Source organism: Oncorhynchus mykiss, chromosome 25, assembly GCF_013265735.2.
Source record: "Oncorhynchus mykiss isolate Arlee chromosome 25, USDA_OmykA_1.1, whole genome shotgun sequence".
Classification (NCBI taxonomy): Eukaryota; Metazoa; Chordata; class Actinopteri; order Salmoniformes; family Salmonidae; genus Oncorhynchus; species Oncorhynchus mykiss.
In genome coordinates this window covers 1,815,011-1,828,770 of record NC_048589.1, presented here as the reverse complement: position 1 = coordinate 1,828,770, position 13,760 = coordinate 1,815,011, and the positions used below count along the sequence as shown (strand labels likewise).

Genomic DNA, 13,760 nt, shown 5'->3' with positions numbered 1-13,760 from the left:
CCTCCTTCCCCTCATTTTTGGGATAGCTCCTTTATTAACACGTTGACAGATGACACTGAGTAATCCCCCTCTTTCTCTCCTCTCACTGGAAATCTGTGCCGGCGTGAGTTGCTCTCTCTCTTTCTCACTCCTTATCCCACTCCCTCCATCTCACTTTTTCATTTCCCACATCCCATGAGCTCAAGATAGATCTCAGCCCACCTGTCGCTGCTGTTCAGATACTGTAAAGAAAGGAAAGCCACCTGCCTCAGGTTTCCGACAGCCAGTAGAAACTAGACAACGATCCATAATTCAGTGAAGCATATATAGGTTTGTGTCGCAAATGGCACTTTATTTCCTATAAAGTTCACTACTTTCCACCAGGGCCCATAGGTCAAAAAAAGTCCAAAAAAAGTACCCAAATGTCATACTGTAGTAAAAGTAAAGATACCTTAATAGAAAATGACTCAAGTAAAAGTGAAAGTCACCCAGTAAAATACTACTTCAGTAAAAGTCTACAAGTATTTGGTTTTAAATATACTTAAATATCAAAAGTACATGCACATTTCTCATATTTAGCAAACCTGACAGCACAATTTTCTTGTTTTTTTATTTACAGATAGCCAGGGGCTCACTCCAACACTCGGACATAATTTACAAATGAAGTATTTGTGTTTAGTGAGTCCACCTGATCAGAGGCAATAGGGATGACCAGGGATGTTATTTTGATAAGTGTTATTTTGATAATTTGACCATTTTCCTGTCCTGCTAGCCATTCAAAATGTAAGTTGTACTTTTGGGTGTCAGGGAAAATGTATGGAGTAAAGTGGTACATTATTTTCTTCAGGAATGTAGTGACGTAAAAGTGGTCAAAAATATAAATAGTAAAGTAAAGTACAGATACCACCAAAAATGACTTAAGTAAAAAATATTTTAAGTACTTTACACTACTGGTCAAAAGTGGTGCATTACGTAGGGAGTAAGGTCAGATTTGTGATGCAGACTACTATGGCTTTGGCAGACATGGCTGCATGCCTTTAATACAGCCCAGCGTGTACAGAGCCAGACTCATTGTCAGTGTAAAAAACAAATCGGTTAGGAAATCACTCCCCTATGTGCGATAAATCCAAGCACTAAAACCCATCTAGACATGTGTATCACACATGATTTCTCACTTGATTTCTTCCCCCATAAAATAGCTACATGCTTACGCTAGGTCTCCGCAGCGGTAAGGCTAGAGTCAGTAAAGATGTATGTCTTTATGGTACCCGTTTTGGTCAAGTTTTGGTCACGGTTGTAACAGGAATGAGCTTGTTGCGACGTCAACCCAGTTACAGTGCTTTCAAGTTCCAGAGATGAGGTTACTCATACACACTGAGGAAAACACACACAGCTCACCCCCCCTCCCTCCCTTTACATCACTCATTCACACCGGTGAAGTCTGGGACCCTCTTTGGAGACAGGGTGAGTCTGGGATATGTCTCCTTGCATCTTTCTCCCATCCCCCCTCATAGAGAGTGCGAGGTTAGCGTGCGCCTCCGCTGAGGTCCCATCTGAGGCCGTGGCCTCATATGTTCCTCAAGGACAACCTGTACCCCTTTCACCTCACCATCCTCCTCATCCTATTATTCCTCATCCTCCCTTCCCACACACTTGAGACTGACGCAGTCCATTTGTATGAAAGATATAAGGAAATCCGAGGGGAGGAGGTTTGCTGCGGCAGCACCTGCGTCTGTGAAAGAGTCTTGTTTCGCTGTAATGCTGCCCTCTTTTGAAAAGCCGTTCGTCTTCTTTGTCTGAAATGTTTTGACAGGACAGGCCTCCAGTGCGGCCGACGGAGGAAGAGGGAGATGCACTCGCACACAGATGCACGGACATGCACACACTTACACCACGCACACACACACACATACACACACATACACATACACACTAGTATTTATCTCAACCCCATCAGTGGAAAGCTGTATTGCGATGAGCTGTCATGCGGAGGGGGATGTCAGTGCTAGAGGAAGGGGGGTTATTGTTAATCTCTGCTGCTCTCTGGGAAATAATATCCCTTCCAATGACAGATTTACAGGAAGGGGGGGGGGGGATTCGTGAGGAATAGCTGAGGAGTGATGTCATGGGAACCAGAGCAGAGACCCGGGAGCGATACCATGTTTCCGATGCCCCAGGAGAGAGCTCCGATCACAGGGAAGGAGAGAGGAGAGGGGGGGGGGGGGTTGGGCCTGGGGGACATGGGGGCCAAACCAGCTGGGTGTGGGGGTCCAGCTGGTGCTGTCTGGGAGTTCTTGGGTAAAATACATGTAATTACTCTGGCTGAGTGAGTCATGATTGGGGATTGGGATGAACTGACTGTCATGGCTGCGATGGACTGTAGTCCCAAATGGCATCCTATACCCTTATATAGTGCTCTACTTTTGGCCAGGGCCCATGGTGCTCTTCAAATCATCCAGAAATTGTTGAAGTAAAATGCAGCCATTGTCCTTCCTCCTCCCCTCCCAATTCCTTTGCCCGTTCTTACATTTCGTTTTTTTTTTTTGTGTCACACAAATGCACGCACTCACACAAACAATTGAAAACAATCACAGTAGGATATTTGATTGTTACACTGAAATGATCTAATATTGAGATAAAAATGGCTGTGTTAGACCTTTATGTACCTTACGTTGATTGTTTTCAGTTAAAATGGTCTAAAAGAAACAAAGACATTTCAGGCAAGAATTTTGCTAGGACTAACCGGGAGTGGAATGAGTGGGGAAGCTGTTATTGGCAGAGAGGTTTGGAATTTACTCAATAATATAGGCAATGTTTGAACAAGGAAAAACACAAAATCCAGAGCACAAAGAATGAACCCACATGACAATGACAATCACGCACAAAACAGAAAGGGAAGCCAGAGGGTTAAATAAGGAACATTAATTATGGAATGGAAACCAGGTGTGTATAATGAAGACAAAACTAAACGAAAATGAAACATGGATCGGTGGTGACTAGAAAGCCGGTGCCGCCGAACGCCGCCCGAACAAGGAGAGGGACCAACTTCGGCGGAAGTTGTGACAACTGGGCCTTTAATGTGACTGTGGAAGGAGGGAGGGAAAGAGAGAGGGTGGGAAGGAAGGAAGAGTCTCAGAATTGAGGAGAGAGAGCGAGAGCGGCAGAATGAGGGGCACGGAAAGAGGGAAGAAGAGCAAGTGAAGAGGACTAAGGAGAAGGAGAGAGGAATAAAGGCATCAGTGTGCTTCTGTTCGGCTGGCGCATCCCTTACGAAAAAATATTGCAGTCAGAGTGCAGTATAACTGCAGTACACTGCAAATACTGTGTCCAAAATAAGTACTTTTTTTGTATATATATTTTTTGTTGAATTTGACCCTTGAACCTTTTTCTCCCCGATTTCGATCTTGTCTCATCACTGCAACTTCTCAACGTGCTTGGGAGAGGTGGAGTCATGCGTCCTCCGAAACATGACCCACCTAACTGCGTTCCTTAACACCCGGCATGCTTAACCCGGAAGCCAGTTGCACCAGTGTGTCGGAGGAATCACATTTCAACTGGCAACCGGGGTCAGCCCGCGGGCACCTGGCCCACCACAAGGAGTCACCAGAGCGCGATGAGCCAAGTAAAGTCCCCCTGGCCAGACCCTCCCCTAACCTTGACGACGCGGGGCCAAGTGAGCGCCTTCCTATGGGACTCCCAGCCACGGTCGGTTGTGGCACAGCCCGGGAATGAACCCTGGTCTGTAGTCATTTTGTACACTGCAGTTATTCTACAATTACTGCATCCACAAAACCACAGTCGACTGCAGTTGCTCCACTTTTACTGCAATCTTTTTTTGTAAGGGTTAGCCAAACCGAATGAGTTTGTCATTCATTTCGACATTTTTGCTGAGGAGATCTTAGACGCGCAATGTTACATCTAACTACGATGGTTGATGCAGTATTTCTCATTGAAAAAATAGGAAAGCTAGTCATCTCTCGAATGACAACAAAGACTTTATTGAAGAATCCCTACTGTCGACCAATCCCCGATGAAGGGGCGCAGACTTTAGCTTGCCTGCAGTATTAAATACTGGGGCCCCCTATTTAAAACAGAAGATCAGAGAGAACGAGTGTAGTTAACCCCCCTAGCTTGTCTTTAGGAAGCTTGTGTAAGGGACCCCCCTGCTCGTAAACACTGAGAAGAGAGTGAGGGGTGTCTTTTGTTGTGTTTTACTGCCATTTTAAGCGTGTCATGCGAGCCAGGTCAAGTGCTTTGACCCTCAAGGTCGCCCTCTATGGCGGAGCACCAGCTGTGTTAAAATCCTTTGCCTCCAGTATCGGCACAGTTAGCCAATGCAGCTACAGTAAAAGTACATTGTACACATCACCCCATACTGTTGCTCAGAAGCCATTTTATGCTAGAACACTCACCACTCATCGGTTTGATGTGGAACCATTGTGACTGACTGGGTCTCCCGGGCCTTTTGCTCACCATATCATTGCGTTAGCCCGCTGAGCTTAAGCCTTAACTCGGGTAACTCATCATGCGAGTGTGGTTCACTGAACCATCATCTCCTTTACACCATCATACTCCAACCATAACACAGTAGACATACACTGCATCATCATACCATGTCAATCCTCCATATTTCTTACAGTCGCATCCAATAATGGTGGGTTTAGTCATGTAAAGACTATGGTTATTTGGCTATACGATTTGGACATTTCAAAATTCTTCCCATACACATTCCTATTTCCAACTCGATTTTTCTGTGTTCTGAGTCATCTGTGGTTTTGGGGAAACCCTGGCCTGCACTCATCCGGTTACTCATCCATCTCTCTCAGTCCCTCTCTCTCTTTCTCTCAGTGTTTGTCTCTGTCTCTCTCACTCAGTCTCTCTCTCTTTTTGGGGGGGAACCCTGGCCTGCGCTCATCCGGTTACTCATACCAGCTCTCTCTTTCAATTCAATTAAATTTGCTTTATTGGCATGATGTAACAATGTACATATTGCCAAAGCTTATTTTGGAAATTTACAATATAAAATAAAAATGAGAATCAAAATTGTCAACGGGACAACAGTAACAACAATAACCAAGTGTCAAAATAACCATACATCCAACAACAACAATAAGCATACAGTAGTACATGTGCAGGTTGATTGGTTTGTCAGACACTCCCTCAACTTATGGCAGGCAGCAATGTTGTGCGCTGCCAACCCACAGCTCTCTGCGTCCTCCCCCAACAGGACGGGTAGCCTACTCTCATCAGAGAGATCTTTGAAACCTTGAATAAGCGTTTCAAATTTGGGGAAATTACACTCTCTAAATGTTTTATATATTTTTTTACATTTTGTCAGGAAATGCAGCTCCGTCTCAGGTTCTGCTGTGGTGCAGTGGTTGCACAGCCTTTCCTCTACAGGGAGCCAGGTTTTCCTGTGTCTACCCTTCTCAATGGCAAGGCTGTGCTCACTGAGCCTGTACTTTGTCAAGGTTTTGATCAGTAACCATGGTCAAATATTTGGCCACAGTGTACTGTCGATTTAGGGCCAGATAGCACTGCATGTTGCTTTGTGCTTGTGTTTCTCAATAAGCAATATAGTTTTGTTTTGACTGTGTTGTAATTTTGGTTTATCCTGATCTTTCACTCAGTCCCTCTCTCTCTTTCTCTCAGTGTTTGTCTCTGTCTCTGTCTCTAATTTTTTTGGGGGGGGGGACCCTGGCCTGCACTCATCCAGCTCTTTCTACCTGTCTCTCTCTCACCCAGCTCTCTTTCTCCCTCTCTATCTCTCTTTATCTCGGTCCCTCTCTTTCTCTCTGTGTTTCTTTGTCTCTCTCTCTCTCTCTGTGTTTGTCTCTCTCTCTCTCTCTCTCTGTGTTTGTCTGTCTCTCTCACTTAGTATTTGTCTCTCTCACTCAGTCTCTCTCTCTCTCTCTCTCTCTCTCTCTCTCTCTCTCTCTCTCTCTCTCTCTCTCTCTCTCTCTCTCTCTCTCTCTCTCTCTCTCTCTCTCTCTCTCTCTCTCTCTCTCTCTCTCTCTCTCTCTCTCTCTCTCTCTCTCTCTCTCTCTCTCTCTCTCTCTCTCTCTCTCTCTCTCTCTCTCTCTCTCTCTCTCTCTCTCTCTCTCTCTCTCTCTCTCTCTCTCTCTCTCTCTCTCTCTCTCTCTGTGGTAGTCTGGTATTTATTTGCCTTCTCTGCCATGTGGTCCATGGCTGTGTGTGAATGTGTCTTGTCTTACATGGATAATTGTACATGAGGTTGTACAATTAGGCCAGGAATGCTTTTGTTTCTGTCTGGTTTCCAGAGAATCGAGTCTACTTGTCATTCACCATTGGATAGATTAAAGACACAACTTCAGATTTCAATCTTCACATATGATATATACACTCACCGGTCAGTTTATTAGGTACACCACCATGTCCATGAAAATTGATTGCTCCTACAGACAGTGAGTCACATGGCTTGCTATATAAAGCAGGCGGACAGGCATCGAGGCATTCAGTTACTGTTCGATTGAACATTAGAATGCAACTTTTTAACGCGGTATGATCATCGGTGCCAGGCACACCGGATCCAGTATCTCAGAAACGGCCGCCCTCCTGGGCTTTTCAGATACAACATTGTCTAGGCTTTCCAGAGAATGGTGCATACAAACAATAATACGCAAGTATAAACACTTTGGGACCACGCAGCAATCATACCTCTCAGGAAGGAGACGCATTCTGTCTCCTAGAGATGAACGTACTTTGGTCGAAAAGTGCAAATCAATCCCTGAACAACAGCAAAGGACCTTATAAAGATCCTGGAGGAAACAGGTACAAAAGTATCTATATCCACAGTTAAACGAGTCCTATATCGACATAACCTGAAAGGCCGCTCAGCAAGGAAGAAGCCACTGCTCCAAAACCGTCATAAACAAGCCAGACTGGTTTGCAACTGCACATGGGGACAAAGATCAGACTTTTAGGCGAAATGTCCTCTGGTCTGATGAAACAAAAATAGAACTGTTTGGCCATAATGACCATCGTTATGTTTGGAGGAAAAAGCGGGAGGCCTGCAAGCCGAAGAACACCATCCCAACAGTGAAGCACGGGGGTGGCAGCATCATGTTGTGGGGGTGCTTTGCTGTAGGAGGGTCTGGCGCACTTCACAAAATAGATGGCATAATGAGGGAGGAAAATCTGGTGGATATATTGTAGCAACCAAAATCTCAAGACATCAGTCAGGAAGTTAAAGCTTGGCCGCAAATGGGTCTCCAAATGGAGAAGGGCCCCAAGCATACTTCCAAAGTTGTGGCAAAATGGCTTAAGGACAACAAAGTCAAGGTATTGGAGTGGCCATCTCAAAGCCCTGACCTCAATCGCATAGAAAATGTGTGGGCAGAACTGAAAAAGCGTGTGCGAGCAAGGAGGCCTACAAACCCGACGCAGTTACACCTGCTCTGTCAGGAGGAATGGGCCAAAATTAACCCAACTTATTATGGGAAGCTTGTGGAAGGCTTCCCAAAACATTTGACCCAAGTTAAACAATTTAAAGGCAATGCTACCAAATACTAATTGAGTGTATGTAAACTTCTGACCCACTGGGAATGTGATGAAAGAAATTAAAAGCTGAAAAATAATTCTCTCAACTATTATTCTGACATTTCATATTCTTAAAATAAAGTGGTGAGCCTAACTGACCTAAAACAGGGAATTTTTACTAGGATTAAATGTCAGTAATTTCTTCCCAAGACCTCAAAAGTGGTTTCCTGGTGTTTTTCTATTAAAAAAGTGTGATTTTGATAGTGAAAAAAATTATTTTTTCTGTAGTTTTTGGTATTACAATGGCGAATACATTTATTCTCTGGTAAAAATTCTGAGTGGCTGGTTAGATTTTTTTTTTGGTCCACCACAGTGGCTGGTGGACCAAAAAGTTTGTTTTTAGGCCGTGTTCATAAACCATAAACCATGTATATTTAAACATTTGGGGGCACAGAAAGAAAGGAAAAGGGGTAGCTTCTTTAGAAGACCAATTATTATACCAGTGAATGAATGTCTGATCTTTTGCACGTCATCACTCAAACTTGAACGCTCTTAAAGAGACAGTGTACCTTTTCCTTTTCATAATCTAGGCCATACTAAGGCTTCAAAATATGTTAGTTTTAGGTGGTACCGTAAATCCCAACTGACTTGGTTTGTAACTAAAGATGTGCTCCTTGTCTCCTCAATGGAACCGCCAGAACTTGTCCAGGTGAACCCGTGCTACTCAGGAACCCATGACTGTGACACCACCGCCCAATGTCTGCCCGGAGAGGGCCAGCAGTACCAGTGCCAGTGTGCCACTGGGTACATGGGCGACGGGCGCAACTGTTATGGTAAGAGAGGGGTACTGTGGATGGGGTGGGTCTTGGGGGATGGAAGTGTTATAAGGAGCAAAGCTTTTGAAAAATAGTTTTATTTTTTGGGGGTGTAGATCAGCTTTAATAATGCAGATAGATTGTAGCTTCCATCATTGTAATTGTCTGCATAATTTCCAATCCCCCATAAACAAATTTGCATATACACTACCGTTTAAAGGTTTGGGGTTACTTGAAAATGTCCTTGTTTATGAAACAAAAGCACATTCTTTTGTCCATTAAAATAACATCAAATTGATCAGAAATACAGTGTAGACATTGTTAATGTTGTAAATGACTATTGTAGTTGGGAATGGCTGATTTTTTAAAATGGAATATCTACATATGCGTACAGAGCCCCATTATCAGCAACCATCACTCCTGTGTTCCAATGGCACATTGTGTTAATCCAAATGTATCACTTTAAAAGGCTAATTGAGCATTAGAAAACCCTTTTGCAATTATGTTAGCACAGCTGAAAACTGTTGTCCTGGTTAAAGAAGCAATTAAACTGGCCTTCTTTAGTCTAGTTGAGTTTCTGGAGCATCAGCATTTGTGGGTTCGATTACAGGCTCAAGATGGCCAGAAACAAAGACCTTTCTTCTGAAACTCGTCAGTCTATTCTTGTTCTGAGAAATTAAGCCTATTTCATGTGAGAAATTGCCAAGAAACAGAAGATCTTGTACTACTCCCTTCATAGAACAGCGCAAACTGTCTCTAACCAGGATAGAAAGAGGATTGTGAGGCCCTGGTGCACAACTGAGCAAGAGGACAAGTACACTAGATTGTCTAGTTTAAGAAACAGTCGCCTTACAAGTCCTCAACTGGCAGCTTAATTAAATAGTACCCGCAAAACACCAGTCTCAACGTCAACAGTGAAGAGGCGACTCCGGGATGCTGGCCTTCTAGGCAGAGTTCCTATGTCCAGTGTCTGTGTTATTTTGCCCATCTTTATCTTGTCTTTATATTGGCCAGTCTGAGATATGGGTTTTTCTTTGCAAGATATGGCTTTTTCTTTGCAACTCTGGCTTGAAGGCCATCATCCCGGAGTCGCCTCTTCACTGTTGACGTTGAGACTGGTGTTTTGCGGGTACTATTTAATGAAGCTGCCAGTTGAGGACTTGTGAACATTTTATTGGTAAACTATACAGTAATGTAAAAGTTATATCTTTTTTTGTGATCCAATATGTACAATGTTTCTGGCCAGTAGAGAAGGGAATGTGGGCTGTGGGACTTGAGATGGTATTGTTTAGGGAGTGGAGAGGAATTTCCCTCCATCCCCCTCTCCCACCAAGTGTCTCGCTCTCTCTCTCGCTCTCCTCTTCTGAGTCATCCATCCAGCGAGGAGACAGGGCTGTGACACTGTTTACTCTCAGTGGAGTGTCCTGGATACTCCCTTCTTATGCCTCTCCTCTCCTCACTGCTCTCTCCAAAGCCCCCCCAGTCCAAGGCTGCATCTGCAGGGAGTGGAGGTAGGGAGGAGAGGAGTGGAGGAGGAAGAGAAGAGAAGAGGGAAAGGGAGGGGAGAGGAGGGAGAGGAAGGAGACAGGAGTGGAGAGGAGTTTATTTGAAATTAATTGAGTTAGACAGCAAGGGAGTGCATGTTTCTATAACAATCTTGGTAAACCCCCCACCCCCCCCCCCCCACTCTCATGTATGCACGCACGCACACACCTCACCTTCACCTTCACACATTCCCACTACTCCACTCTTCTGCAGAGGAATCTGGAGCTGATTTCCTGGCTGCCGAAGGGCACCTCTCATGTTGGTTGGGTGAGGGGGATTTGACAGTGTGTAATTTCGTCACCTGTTAGAATGCCCCTCTCCCTCCCCTCCAGGGCAGGTAACAGGGGGGTCCAGACTCCAATGTCATTAGCCGGATGATCAAAACCAGCTCCCCCGCTGCGTTCGCTACGACCACCCTCATCGACTCCCAGCTGCCCTTGGGGCTCCAAGGCCCCATTCTCATGAGGTGTGGCGCGGAGCCTTCACCCACCAGCCTCCCGCTGTCATCACAAACAGCCGTGATTGCAGTGCATAGTTTATATCCCATGTCTCAAGGCGCCATGCACAGAGCCTTCTTTACATTCACCAGGACACCAGTAATGGCTCTTAAACAAATGTCAGACTAATTAATGTTTAGTGTCAACTGTGGGATCCCGGCTCCCCTGTGGAGTGGAGCTTTATAGGACTGGGTTACGCTGTGTTTCTTAGGGCAGGCAGATAATACCAGATACCTGGGTTCAAATACTCTGTCTCTGATTAATTGAGCGTGTCTGGCCTGATGGAAACAATGGAACAGTTCCAAAAGTGAAAATTTCAATCCCCGCCCATCCAGGCAGACTCAATCAAACTTAGAAGTATTTAGAAAGAAAGTAAAGGCTATTTTAAGAAAGGCTAGTTTCTAAGATTTGAAGACATATAGGGCTTGCTTAGCCCAAAAACAGTAGGGAGGTCCAGCGGCATTCTCCCCCGTCCCAAAAAAACCTGACCAAATTTCAACAGCTAAATGCATTAATTTGGTGCACTTTGAGATGAACATTGAGCGATTAGATATTGATTAGATATTGGTAACTTGCACCTTCCCACCTGCTACATGTTTAGTGTCAAAGGTGGGATCCAGGCTCCTTGTGGTCTCTCTACTCCGGAACACTCTCTACTCTCGAACACATACATATACAGTGTATTGCCAAAAACCACTCACCAACGTAAAACACAGACTCTGACCCGTTCAAACTGATTAAAGAATCCCACAGTACTCTTGAGACACACACACACACACACAATGTGTAATTAGAAACCATAGAGCAGTTTTAAGTGATAGTCTTACCCCTCCTCTGCCTCTCCCCATCACTTTCTGTGTGTCGTCTGTTGCTGTCTCTCTTGTCTGCCTTCTGTTGCTGTCTTTTAGTACTCTGTGTTGCTGTTTCTTGTCTACCCTCCTCTTTCATCCTGTCCTGGTTGTAAAAAGTAAAAGTAAACAATTGTGTTAATAGTAATTTCACAGGCTTTTTCACCTCACCAGTAAATTATTTGTTTTTTGTGCAAATAAATAGAACTAATTAGAATATATAGCAGAGCTTGAAGTGATACAGTCTACTGTGTGCTCAACACACCTCTGTTCTCTCCCCACCTGTCCTCCTCTGTCACTTTCTCTGTGTTTTGTCTGTTGCTGTCAAAATCAAATCAAATTGTATTGGTCGCGTACACATATTTTTCAGATGTTATGGCATGTGTAGTGAAATGCTTATTTTTCTAGCAGGATACCTAACAATACACATACAGTGGGGCAAAAAAAGTATTTAGTCAGCCACCAATTGTGCAAGTTCTCCCACTTAAAAAGATGAGGCCTGTAATTTTCACCATAGGTACACTTCAACTATGACAGACAAAATGAGAAAAAAAATCAAGGAAAACACATTGTAGGATTTTTTATGAATTTATTTGCAAATTATGGTGGAAAATAAGTATTTGGTCACCTACAAACAAGCAAGATTTCTGGCTCTCACAGACCTGTAACTTCTTCTTTAAGAGGCTCCTCTGTCCTCCACTCGTTACCTGTATTAATGGCACCTGTTTGAACTTGTTATCAGTATAAAAGACACCTGTCCACAACCTCAAACAGTCACACTCCAAACTCCACTATAGCCAAGACCAAAGAGCTGTCAAAGTACACCAGAAACAAAATTGTAGACCTGCACCAAGCATTACAATTATCCTATTTACACTTTGTAGTCAATTTTGACAGTAAATTCAATGTTTCTGACTCATATATGTCAATATTTTCTAAATGACAGATTGGTTTTTAGGGGCATTTGCTCTTTAAAGTTACTGTATACTGACACAACCAGGGCAACTCAACTGTAAAGAAAAATTAAAGTGTCCGCATAACAGCGCAACAACTCCAAACGTGACAGATAAGAACCTACATACATAAGTTATAATTTGATCAGTTCTACCAGCTAATGTGAGATTTTTAGATTACATAACATTTGAGGGCACATCATTTAAGGGCCTATGTATTTTTTTATGTTTTCTTCACCTACCATCTGACCACAAAGCTGGCCATCTTTGCCCCTCTATTTCTGGCTGCCCTCCCACTTCCCTTCTAAGTTCAAGTTTGTTAAGTTGTCATATACACGTGGTATATAGTACCTTCAGAAAGTATTCACACACTGTCACGGATCCCTCCGGTACTGCTGCTCATTCCTTTCACCAGCTCCGGAGGTCTACGTCACCGGCCTTCTAGGCGTCACTGAACTGGATTAATTACCACCAACCCCAGATTGTCTTGTCTCATTACGCACACCTGGTTCCAATTCCGCCTGATTAGTATGTGTATATATCTGCCCTCTGTTCCCCATTGTCCTTGTCGGTTATTGTAACCATGTTCATTGGTCCTGGAAGTACCTGGCTATTATATCGGCTTCCATGATACGTGTTATTGTGCATTTGTTTTTACAGGTTTCCACCTCGCTCTTTTGTTTGGGTGGAAGAAATTAAACCCCCTATTATGTATTCCTTCCCCTGTCTCCAATCATTAGACAACGTGACACACACTTTGACTTTTTCAAAATGTTGTTGTATTACAACCTGAATTTAAAATGGATGAAATTTAGATTTTTTTTCTAATTAATTAAAGAAAAGCTGAAATGTCTTGAGTCAATAAGTATTCAATCCCTTTATTATGGCAAGACTAAATACATTCAGGAGAAAAAATGTGCTTAACAGGTCACATAATAAGTTGCGTGGCCTCACTCTGTGTGCAATGATAGTGTTTAACATGATTCATGAATGACTACCTCATCTCTATACCTCACACATACAATTATATGTTCGGTCCTTCAGGTGAGCAGTGAATTTCAAACACAGATTCAACCAAAGACCAGGGAGGTTTTCCAAAGCCTCGCAAGGAGGGCACCTATATGTATTGGTAGATGGGTAAAAATAATAAAAGCAGAAATTGAAAATCCCTTTGGGCATGGTGAAGTTATTAATTACAATCTGAATGGTGTATCACTACACCCAGTCACCACAAAGACACAGGCGTCATTCCTAACTCAGTTGCCGGAAAGGAAATAAATTGCTCAGGGATTTCACCATGACGCCGATGGTGATTTTAAAACAGCTACAGAGTTTAATGGCTGTGATTGGATAAAACTGAGGTTGGATCAACAACATTATAGTTCCTCCACAACACTAACCTAATTGACAGAGTGAACAGAAGGAAGCTTGAACAGAATACACATATTACAAAACATGCATTCTGTTTGCAACAAGGCACTAAAGTAATTCTGCAAAAAATGTGGCAAAGAAATGTACTTTTGTCCTGAATACAAAGTGTTATGTTTGGGGCAAATCCAATACAACGCGTTACTGAGTAATATTCTCCATATTTTCATGCATAGTGGTGGCTGCATCATGTTA

The 13,760-nt window shown here is 43.5% G+C and overlaps 1 protein-coding gene across 6 annotated transcripts in view; it reads left to right on the top strand.

The window, feature by feature from the left end:
• Positions 1-13,760, top strand: part of nid2a (nidogen 2a (osteonidogen)) — a 113,210-nt gene that overhangs the window by 45,452 nt on the left and 53,998 nt on the right. For 5 of the 6 annotated variants that reach the window (XM_036962901.1, XM_021584308.2, XM_021584306.2 and 2 more), the window contains exon 9: positions 8,178-8,312. The exons of the other annotated variant lie outside the window; for it this stretch is intronic. In XM_036962901.1, coding sequence (XP_036818796.1) covers positions 8,178-8,312 — 135 coding nt within the window. The remainder of the gene's footprint in view (positions 1-8,177; positions 8,313-13,760) is intronic. 6 annotated transcript variants of the gene reach the window in all.